This window comes from Pinus tabuliformis, chromosome X, assembly GCF_031772625.1.
Source record: "Pinus tabuliformis cultivar Carrire ecotype Pingquan chromosome X, CPIR1, whole genome shotgun sequence".
In the NCBI taxonomy this organism is placed as follows: domain Eukaryota; kingdom Viridiplantae; phylum Streptophyta; class Pinopsida; order Pinales; family Pinaceae; genus Pinus; species Pinus tabuliformis.
In genome coordinates, this window is record NC_142308.1 from 1,578,102,406 (window position 1) to 1,578,113,998 (window position 11,593).

The 11,593-nt window shown below is 37.4% G+C and overlaps 2 protein-coding genes across 2 annotated transcripts; one reads left to right on the forward strand and one right to left on the reverse strand.

Moving 5' to 3' along the window:
• Positions 1-509: 509 nt before the first annotated feature.
• LOC149146043 (26S proteasome regulatory subunit 4 homolog B-like) lies at positions 510-8,786 on the reverse strand. Its single transcript, XM_089448364.1, has 2 exons — positions 8,622-8,786; positions 510-940 (listed from the first exon to the last, which is right to left on the reverse strand). The coding sequence occupies exons 1-2, from the start codon at positions 8,745-8,747 to the stop codon at positions 857-859; spliced, it is 210 nt and encodes a 69-aa protein (XP_089304490.1). The 5' UTR covers positions 8,748-8,786; the 3' UTR covers positions 510-856.
• On the forward strand, positions 5,748-7,124 carry LOC149146044 (uncharacterized). Its single transcript, XM_089448363.1, has 3 exons — positions 5,748-6,287; positions 6,444-6,659; positions 6,786-7,124. The coding sequence occupies exons 1-3, from the start codon at positions 5,909-5,911 to the stop codon at positions 6,953-6,955; spliced, it is 765 nt and encodes a 254-aa protein (XP_089304489.1). The 5' UTR covers positions 5,748-5,908; the 3' UTR covers positions 6,956-7,124.
• Positions 8,787-11,593: the final 2,807 nt, after the last annotated feature.

The following is an 11,593-nucleotide window of genomic DNA, read 5'->3' on the forward strand; positions in this document are numbered from 1 at the left end:
TGAGAATAGAATGATAATTATACCTCGGGCTCTTGTCTAGAATACTAATATCCTCATTGGACCTTACTAAATTATGCGTTCAATCGCTATCACCTTCTACGGGTGGTTTGTCTCTGCATGATTTAATCCAATGTTCAAGTAAAAAAAATGCTAATAGGCTGCTTTCCTTTTTTCTCCCTGGGAACCCTCATTCTTTGGCAGGAGCGGGATCAAGACTCTTGAAATGTGTTGCATTGGGAATTCTCACGTATAACCTATATAAACAAAAGTGAGCTGAAATAAAATCTAGGCTACCTATAGTAAACCTCCACTAATTCACTGCTAGACAACAGCCTATCCGCCACCTAGCTAAAGATTTATCATTATCAAAGAGAATTGTGATTGCTGAAGAAGCAAGGTTATCTTTCGTTGATTGGCACTCGTACAAAAGATCATTTTAATTGAAAATAGGTATTATTATGTCATCAGAGCGACAGAAAACTTTTGATATTTAATAATATTCCATGAAATAGAGAATAACAAACTACATTGCATTTAAACCAAATCTGTTAAGCAAGAGCCCTTCAACAGGGGACTCCCAAATTAGCAGGGATCCTGTTAATTCAGCTTTAATGGAAAGGGCCCGATTACTTGAAATAAGATCATTTCATCCAATGGGCAAAGGATCAAATGCTTTGAATCTTTGAATAACGATTGATTAATAAATCGAAGAGTATGTAGCAAAATCATTGGTGAATACAACCATCTGCAAGCATTGCTCTGAACATTATCACATGATGAAACATGAAGAAATATCCATTGCCATTACACAGCCTGAAACTGCTGCCCTAAAAATCAATATGACATTGATGATGCTTCACATGTAAAGGCCCTCGGGTACTCCTTCCTTCTTCTTGAACATAACCTTCTCTTTAGCCTTCTTAAAATCGATTTGAGTAACCTGAATTAACAAATTCAGATTATTCAACAAGTCAGTTGCAGCTTCAATACAATATTTCAAAATCAACCCACTATGCATGTGTCAGACTTGCCGATAGAATAGATAATGGGCCAGCAGGAATGTTGGACAACGTTCAAAGCTCATAGAAGTAAAAACTCTCTTACAGACATTCAAATATAGTACACAAAGTATAACATTCAGGGTTTAGAGGAGAAATGCAGGGAAAAAGTCAGGTCAGGCAGAATCATTATATACACCCATTAAATAAAACTTCCTATAGATGTTTCATCATGTCAGGTGCAAGTGCCTTTGCAAGTATTACAAATACATGTCACAACCATAGTTTAAAAGCTCAGAACCAATCTTCAAACCAATCACCCTATCAAACATGGTTTCAAACTGGATTCCATGAACAGGTTTTAAAAAAAATACATGAAATAATTAAATTTTTTATGAAATTAATTATTTTTAAGATTCCAAACCATTAGAGACAAATATGCAAAGGTTTCTCCTCTATATAAGGATGAATATACCATGTAAGGGTGAATATATCAAAATGGCACCAAGTGAAATACAAGTTAGCTACAAAATACATGATCACTGTGGCTCTAAATGGCCTCTAGAGTCCAAAAACCATGCTACAAAGTACTGGGCCACTGGCTTACTACAAATCACTGATCAACATGATTACTCATCAAACTCATCACCACTACTAGAAAATTAGAAATGGGATCATCAGCACGAGCTACATAAACACCATGTGACTCAAACTCTTCAGACTCTTCGGGTTCCTCAACCTTATAATATGGTAGGAAAAGCCTAACATGCCTACTAAATGATTTTGGTTTGAGTGGAGGGTGCATTTTTGTTAAGGCCATCGCAGAGGAGTTCAAAAATCAATCCCACCAACATCAAGGTACATAAGGGCTTGGTGCTCCTGATTAAATGCCAATACCATACCCTCATATATGATAGAATCCAATGAAAATGTTGCAATCCTACCACTTCAAAAATCCTGAAAACTGTCAAATCTGCTGAATTTTGAGTGGGATAGAAAATTCTACTTTCTCCATATGAAGTCTGATAAGGTTGAAACCACTCCCAAACATCCTGAAACAATTAATGGTAATGTTAAAAATTTAAGTTACAGATATTTCCTTTTTATTGCCATGATTTTTAGGGTTTAGGAGTTAGGTTTTTTGTTTAGGGTTTAGGAGTTAGGGGTTTGGTTTTAACAGCATGACTGGTTCAGGACAGGACTGGCCAGTTTGGTAACAAACTGATACAAACCGGTCCACCAGTCCAGGTTGGTGACCAAATTGACCCCCGGCCCTATCCAACCAGACAGTTTGATCAGTTCTGAGCTCAGACTGGGCCGGTTTTTAAAACTATGTGACTCACAACAAAAGGATACCACCGAGCCTTTTGGAGCATAGAAACAATTCATAACAGAGAAAATTTAATTTTGCAACATTGCAAATACCCAATGGAAGTCCACTTTCTAATCAAAAGGACTAGAAACCTAACTTATGACAATTCGTTGATTAAAAAACAGCCACTAAGATTGAAGCTGCAACATGAACACTTTCAAATTTGCCCTCGCACAGATAAATGAATTGGCCAGAAGCAAATATTACCCAGATTTTATTAATATAAATGAAAATGCATAATATATATTTTTTAAAAGAGATAACAATCTATAGGAGTAACTCTAAAAAGCAAGGACCATAGTGTAACAGGAATCGTGAAAAAATCGGAATAATCGCGATTTTGAGTCTGATCGGCGGCAGAACGAGCCGTTACGAATCTTGGCGTGTCAACTCGCGTTGACCGAGTTTAACTCGTGGTCAACGCGAGTTAGACGCGCGATTTATGCGATTCCGTTCGATTTCATCCGATTTTCACGAGTCGCGCCAAAATTCTAGGGTTGTCGCCTGTTCCCGCGTTTGCATTCCCGCTTCGGTGAATTTTTTAACAGTTTAACGGTGCCGGCATAAAATTGCATTGTTTATATTATATAACATCTGTCATTGCAGCATTCGAACCGCAGCATATCCCTGTCGACAGTCGATTCTCGAACGACGAAGCCTGTCTGTCTAAGACTCTAAGCGCATTCGAAGTTTGGAATCTGGATTCTGGAACGACGAAGCCGCGGCCCGCATTGGAACTTGGAAGCACAGTCCCTGTCGCGTGAAATTGAAACGCAGGTCAGCGTCACAGTTTTTCTCTTCGACAGTTCGACTGTACAGTTCAGCCTTCACCGATAGCTTGCGTCCACTGTACATTTGATATACGTTACGGTTATATCACTTCATTTTTCGGATTTGATATACGTTATATAAATATTATTATGACTTCATTTTTCAGATTGCCAGATTCCATATCGCATTTGATATACGTTATATGACTGTTAGTAATTTGTCATGGTCAGGATAGAGATGTCTTTTTAATAATCACAACAGTTTGTTCAAATTATTTCCACACAGCGGTTGGTAGTCTATTTGTCATGGGAATGGACTACATTTTTCTTTTTTGGCTAAGATTTTTGTTTTTTATTTTTTTATATATTAACAAGGTCTAGAATCTTTATTAACAAACAAGCATTGGGGGCTTCTCAAGTGGAGCGCTTATCTCCCTTGGAACAGATCCTTTAAAACTGCCAATGAAACCTCAAAATAGATCTCAAGATGAAATGCATTCTGAACGAAAGATCTCCAAACTGGCAGCAGAACTTCAACTTTCCAAATCTGAAGATACCCTTAGATGTTTTATGAAGAGTTTGTCCACAAATGAAACCAGGAAGAGTGCTCCTCTAATCACTGTGACACTGATTTGATGGTGTTTCAGATCAGCCTATAATGCTGCTGCTACAGGTCTCCATATTAATCTTACTGGTTGCTTGACTAAGGTAAAATTTAAAGGCTAGAAATTAATATGCTTTGCAATACCTTGATCATACATTTTCTGGCCTAAAGGCTGTCCTTGCAAATATGAGTCCGCATCTGCTATAAGATCCTTCCTGCAATGGCCTTAATATTCAGATGCTGGAGCTTCATTGTCATCAGGCAGCTCTTCATTCATATGTCCCTTACAGCCTTGCTATAATATAAGCAGTGAAACAGGCTTTGGTAAGATATTGACTCTAGATTGTGCAAAAACTTATGAAATTCACAATGTTGGTCTGGACTCTGCACTGTATTCATAATTTCATAACACTGTAACAGTAAGTTAGTAACTGTGCCTCAAGGACTGAGCCCTCCAACAAATCTGAGCCACAATTCTGTTCCTAGGTGACTGTTCCAAGTAGCACCTGCCACCAAGTCTGAGCTTGAAGCAGCTACAGATATGAGTGTTTTGTCCATCTGTCTTGACTCTTCATTTACTTTTTTAAATTTCTAGCATATTTTAAATTTTTGGATGATTTTTAAATTTGATTTTTTCTTGTCTTTCACAGGACTCATCTTAACAGAAGCCACAAATTAAACACAAGTTCAAAGCAACAACAATGCCGAGAGAGAAGGACTTTGCTTGGGCTTATTGTGACAGGATTCCCGGAGACCCCAGGGTCCTTTGTAAATTTTGCAAAACAAAATGCAGTGGAGGCATTTATAGATTCAAGTTCCACCTTGCAAAAATACCTGGCCATGATATAGGTATTTGCACCAAGGTTGACGAGAATGTCCAACACCAAGCAGCCTTGGCCCTTGAAATGTTAGAGCAGCATAATGCCAAGAAAGCAAAGCAAACTGCTGAAATAGGAAATGTTGGAGTTGATACTTTTTCTGTCACTAGCCCCATGTCACCTCAATCTGTTGAATCCTCAATGCCGTTCCCAAGTTTTCCACACATGCCTCAAAGCCATGCCAGTCCTTCAACTCCTTCCTTGAACACTGGAGGTGGAAACATAAACGCCTTTTTTGCTCCCCGCACAAAACCCGGTTCCCAACCTACCTTGGATGGCACTGGTTGGAAAAAAAATATCCATATTCAGGCAAGGAAGGCCATTGCTAACTTTTGGTTCTATTCTGACATACCTTTCCACTGTGCCAGAAGTCCTTATTGGCAAGCTATGATTGATGCAATTGCTAATGCAGGTCCAGGGTTCAAAGCCCCTACATCAGAGAGCCTTAGGACAGATATGTTGTTAGAGAGTGTTGAAGATGTCATGCTTCTGCTAGCTGAGTTTCGTTCATCATGGGTAGAAACAGGGTGCACCATCATGAGTGATGGATGGACAGATCAGAGGAATAGAACTTTAATAAATTTCCTTGTATCTTGTCCCGCAGGCACAATGTTTCTCAAGTCAGTGGATGCTTCAGATAAGGTTAAGAGTGCCCAACTTATCTGTGAAATGATGGAGGAAGTTGTTCAAGAAGTGGGAGAAGAAAATGTTGTACAAATTGTCACCGATAATGCAGCGAATTATATGGCTGCTGGTAGACTTTTTGAGATGAGGCACCCCACTATTTTTTGGACCTCTTGTGCTGCCCATTGCATAGATTTAATGCTTGAGGACATTGGTAAGCTTCATTGGATACATGAGGTTGTGGAGAAGGCAAAATCCATAACCAAATACCTATACAACCACACTATTGTCCTAAACACTATGAGAATATACACTGAAGGTAAAGAAATTGTTCGACCTGCAGTGACTAGATTTGCAACAAATTTCATATCTTTGCAATCTGTGGTTGAGCAAAAGATAAATCTGAAGAGGATGTTCTTGGGACCTGAGTGGATGGGATCTAAACATTCCAAGACCCCTGAAGGCATCGAAATTGTTGCACTTGTGTTTAATTATGGCTTCTGGAAAGATGCTGAAGAGATTATTGCTGTGACGGAGTCCCTTGTTAGAGTTCTCAGGTACTTTTAGTCTTTTAACTTTTTCATTTTTTAAATTTCATTTCAAGCTTCTTTTTATTTACAATGTTTCATATTTCTTTAAATTTGAATGCTTGAACTTTCAGGATGGTTGATGGTGACAAACCCGCTATGGGTTACATTTATGAGGCGATGGATCTCGCAAAGGAGGCCATCAAAAGAAGATATGGGGATGATGAGACAAAGTATATGCCCCTTTGGGACATTATAGATGCACGTTGGGATAGGCAATTGCATTCCCCCTTACATGCTGCTGGGTACTTCTTAAACCCACAATATTTTTATGATAAGAGCAAATTTAATGAGGATGGGGAGGTTGGCAGAGGACTTATGACATGCTTGGAAAGGTGCTTCCCTGATCCAGAACAACAAAATCGTGTCTTTTCCCAACTACAAGATTACAGGACACCATCTAAATTGTTTGCCTATACCAGTGCTATAAGACAAAGGTCAAAGATGTTGCCAGGTACCCAGCTTGAAGGCTTCATCAATTCATTAAATTTGTTTAAACTTTATTTTGTATGTTAAATGTTTTATTAAATTTTATTTTCTTTTTAAGTTTTTACTATTTACTAATTTGGTACTTCTAGTCTTCTACTCACAAACCCTTACCACTTGCTAGGTCTTTGGTGGCAAAACTTTGGTAGTGATACGCCAGATTTGAAGAGATTTGCCATTCGAATCTTAAACCAAGCATGCAGTGCTTCAGGTTGTGAACGCAACTGGAGCATGTTTGAGAAAATACATTCTAAGAAGCGCAACCGATTGACACAAAAGCGCTTGAATGACCTTGTATTTGTCCATTACAATCTACGACTTCGCAACAAACAAATACAAGGTGAGATTCGAGAGCTTGAATTTGAAGGTTTCATAATCTAGTTCGTACTTTAAAAGTTTAAACTTTAAAGTTCAAACTTCAAAGTGAAATTTTAATTCACATTTCAATGTCTCATGATAATGACAGGTATTGATCATTCACCAATTGACCTTGAAGAGTTAGATTTGCAAGCTACAAATGCGGCAGAATGGGTTCAATTAGATGAGCCTCCTCTTTTCAGCCTTCATGACTTGGAGAACTTTGAGAGTCAAGCAAGCGAAGGAGCGGGAGGAATTGCTTCTAGTTCTCACTCTTAAGAGTCTTAGACTCTTAGTTGCTGATTTTTTTCTGATTAGTATGCAGTTTTTTACTTTTTTGTAAACTTTTAGAAGCATATGCTTCTAAGGACTCAAAACTCAGTGCTTTGGATCATGTGTGGACTCATAACATATATGAGATACTTATTTATTCATGATATTTTGGACATCTATTCATATTATGCATTGTTTGGACATACCTTTATCCAATATTAATGAAAAATGGTTTTTTTAATTCAATATATGTGTATATTTTTATTTAATGAATTTGCCGATTTTTTCCCGATTTTTTCCCGATCCGATTAAAACTCTTCGCTCTTTTGCCTCGCCGATTTATTGCCGATTCCGAGTCTGGTAACATTGGACCATAATCAAAGAAAGTTAAATACCTAGATTTCCAACGTGCCAATTCATTCATATTGCAGGCAGTATACTAATTTACATTCTTCTTTTATTTAGGTGATTATATTAGTGCCATCTAATGTTTGTTGCATGTTCTTCTGGACAATAAAGCTACATAAGGCTGACAGACAATTGTTTCTGCCAAATAATTATCCTCTAAATTTGCCATCCAACAAATGATTATGGTATTTTCATCCAATTCATATTGTAAGCATATAAAAATTCAGTCACACTTTTCCTTCAACTTCAACTTCCACTTTCCAGTGTTCAGTTCAAGGTATGCCATAGAAAGCAGATTGAAATAGTTCCAGAAATTCCCTAATATCATTACGCAACAGAAGTTCTTGCAGGTTCTTGCAGTCAGAATTTAGGATCAGGATCCATACAATGTGTACGTTCATTCTCATTCTTTATGTCAAAATCTATTTTAGATTTTTATCTGTCATCAAGTCTTGATCTTCAAAGACATTCTTATACCTCCATTGAACATTCTAGGTACTTAATTTTAGTGTTTTCCCTTTTAAATGTGCAAAGTCACAAGTCTTGGTGACAACCTCTGACAGTTAAATTTCCAATGGTCTGATCTGACTGCACACTACCTGACTGTTATCTAATCTATCTCTAATGTTTCATCCCCGCCTCCTCAAAGGAGACCCAGGGCTTCAATACCATAACATCCCTCAGGTTTCAAGTTTCAACAAATCCTGGGAGCCTCTGTAGAGTTAGGGGAGCTTGATAGACCTTTTATCGGGCTATGTCTGCATTACTTTAGACATGCTTTATTGGCCATTTGCTTTTGACAGCTTTAATAAATAATTCATGTTTGATATGCCACACATATTGAATTTATTTTACCATTTCAATATTTATGGACATTATATTGTTCCTTTCCAAGGAAGTCCTTTGTAATATCCTCGCTAAAATTCAGCAAGATCCAGTTAACCTGCAGGCTTCAAGTAATTTTGAACATGTTTTCTATATTTAAGCAAAATATTCAATTTCATTAAGATTAACTATAAGCTATATAGCATAGAATTTTGATAGCAGTGCCAATGAACAAATACAACCATCCAAACAATGGTAAAATTCTCAAAGTAATCTCTGCTTCACTAATTCCCCTAGAAATTATAAACACTACAACCTCGACATAATAAAACAAAAAAATATTATCAAGTATAACACTACATGAAGCATCCACCTTAAAATATATGTACATCATACATATCAAAAAGCTAACACGATCACTAATATTCTTTACACTTACCTTCATACGCCGTTCTCTCAAAGCAAGTAGCCCAGCTTCAGTGCATATGGCTTTTATATCTGCCCCAGAAAATTCATCCTTTGTCATGACAAATTCCTCTAGATTAACGTCATCTGCTAAAGTCATCCTTGAGGTATGTATCTGCAATTAAAGTAAAGAAAACAGAGTGGGTAAAAAATTATACAAAATTTACAGAGATGAGCTTTTTAAAAAGTTCTACCAAAACTACTGCAATGCAATGTTCTAACAAAAACAATCACTTTTTAGGCCATCTATTATGAATATTTTATTCTTGCAGTAGTGTCAAACATGACTAACTTGGGGAAACGTGGAGATTAACGAATGCCCATCTTTGGAGCATACCACTGGTGATGCATTTTTCAGTTTTCATAACATGAAAAACAATTAAAAAATTGCATGCATATGAAATTTAAGAAAGAAAGGAAAGGATAGTATGTATTTTTCCATGTTATATTTTCCAAGTGCTTCACTAGAAGTTGTTCAATTTTCAATTCATGGTAAGCAGACTTGCACATCTAGAACCTAGATAGCTTTAAAAACTGAAAACTCTTACAACTTCGTGTAAGAATGCTAGAGCTAAAAGCATGATCAATAACTGAGAAATATGAACAGCAAGTACTAGGATTCTGCAGCACCCAGTCACATCTACTTTCCCTATTAACTGGAAAAGAAAAACTGGACAAAGTAATCACTCCAAAACCCTAGTTGTGTATATCAAAACAGAGAAGACCCTGTCTTTCTTTTACAGCATAAGAAAGTTAAGGATTACAAGGCAACACGCTAACCCTAGGCACCTAGGACAAAGTTCCCAGCTTGCATGAATGGATGCGCTGAACTCTAAGATGACTGTACCCAACAACAAAATTGAACAAAGCTACATACAGTACATTAATCTTGGGATCTGTGCTCTAGCCTAAGAATGGAATCACTTCGTAACTCATGCAGACTATAGCTAAAAGTGGAAAAGAAAACTGAAAATAGAAAAGGCAATTTCTAATTCTGAACTGAAAATAACCTAAGGCTGGCACATGCATGCCTCTACCTCTATCCATAGCTGTGCCTCCACATCCTTATAAAGGGGCCAACCTGTTGCTCAACCCTCATCAAACGGTCCTCTCTGCTATGCACAGGAACCAAGGACAATGGATCTGCTGGTGTGACTGCTGAAGGGGAACACAGACCAAGCAACAAAGGTAAACCCTACACAGAACTAAGGTCTCTCCTAAAAATGTTGTTCCCCGTGTAGATATTAGAGTTGCATGGGTACCTCGATTTCCCAAGCCATACCTGTTCCACCCATACCCATGTCCTAACAATCTCCATCACAAACGAAAATCACCATACCACTGGTGATCCATATCAATGGCAGCCTCCTTTAGAAACAAAAACCATCATACATCCCCCGACCCCTAGTTCAGAAAGGTTTCATATTTGTTCTCATACCTGCACCAAATGTATCCATGCACCATATAGCAAGTATTGCCTTGTAACTAATTACAGATTCATTAATATTTTTATTTTATGATTCCCTATTGAATATACCTCCTCCATATTTATCCCCTTCAGTATGTCTATAACTGTTAGATTTCTAGACCATGGTAGTCAGGTATGCACTTAAATCCTAGGAAATTAAAGCCTTAAACTTCAATAAAAACAGCTGCAACTTAAATACATATTCTACTACACATACTCTGGAAATTGCTAACAGCAACACTGAACAAGCTCAGAAAATCTGAGTAAAATCTTCAACTCTTTTTATTCATGAACTAGAAAAACAGTTAGCTACTACACTCTCAAATAATAAGTCACACGCTTTCAATGTTCCACTCTGTACATTCTGTATAATCTAGGCGAATGGCAAGTACATTGACTCTACACATATGCACAATGGTGCCTGTTCTGCCCATACCCATGTCCGAACAATCTCCTTCACAAACGAAAATCACCATACCACTGATGATAAATATCAATGGCAGCCTCCTTTAGAAACAAAAACCATCATACATCCTCCGACCCATAGTTCAGAAAGGTTTCATATTTGTTCTCATACCTGCACCAAATGTACCCATGCACCATAGCAAGTATTACCTTGTATCTAATTACAGATTCATTAATATTTTTATTTTATGATTCCCTATTGAATATCCTCCTCCATATTTATCCCCTTCGGTATGTCTATAACTGTTAGATTTCTAGACCATGGTTGTCAGGTATGCACTTAAATCCTAGGAAATTAAAGCCTTAAACTTCAGTCAAAACGGCTTCAACTTAAATTCATATTCTACTACACACTCTGGAAATTGCATACAGCAACAACACTGAACAAGCTCAGAAAATCTGAGTAAAATCTTCGACTCTTTTTATTCATGAACTAGAAAAACAGTTAGCTACTACACTCCCAAATAATAAGTCACACACTTTCAGTGGTCCACTCTGTACATTCTGTATAATCTAGGCGAATGGCAAGTACATTGACTCTACACATATGCACAATGGTGCCTGTCTGCCCATACCCATGTCCTAACAATCTCCTTCACAAAAGAAAATCACCATAGCACTGGTGATCCATATCAATGGCAGCCACCTTTCCAACAAAAAGCAGCATACGTCCTCCAACCCATAGTTCATAAAGGTTTCATATCTGTTCTCGTACCTGCACCAAATGTACCCATGCACCATAGCAAGTATTACCTTGAATCTAATTACAGATTCATTAATATTTTATTTTATTACTCCCTATATAATTGAATATACCTCCTCCATATTTATCCCCTTCAGTATGTCTATAACTCTTAGATTTCTAGACCATGGTAGTCAGGTATGCAATTAAATCCTAGGAAATTAAAGCCTTAACCTTCAATCAAAATGGCTGCAACTTAAATACATATTCTACTACACATACTCTGGAAATTGCTAACAGCAACACAGTGAACAAGCTCAGAAAATCTGAG

Coding starts and splice junctions, on each gene's coding strand:
- LOC149146044 (XM_089448363.1), top strand. CDS start 5,909: ATGGTTGATGGTGACAAACCCGCTATGGGTTACATTTATGAGGCGATG. Junction 6,288..6,443: donor AAGGTCAAAGATGTTGCCAG/GTACCCAGCTTG, acceptor ACCACTTGCTAG/GTCTTTGGTGGCAAAACTTT. Junction 6,660..6,785: donor TCGCAACAAACAAATACAAG/GTGAGATTCGAG, acceptor TGATAATGACAG/GTATTGATCATTCACCAATT.
- LOC149146043 (XM_089448364.1), bottom strand. CDS start 8,747: ATGACTTTAGCAGATGACGTTAATCTAGAGGAATTTGTCATGACAAAG. Junction 941..8,621: donor TGAGAGAACGGCGTATGAAG/GTAAGTGTAAAG, acceptor TTGTTAATTCAG/GTTACTCAAATCGATTTTAA.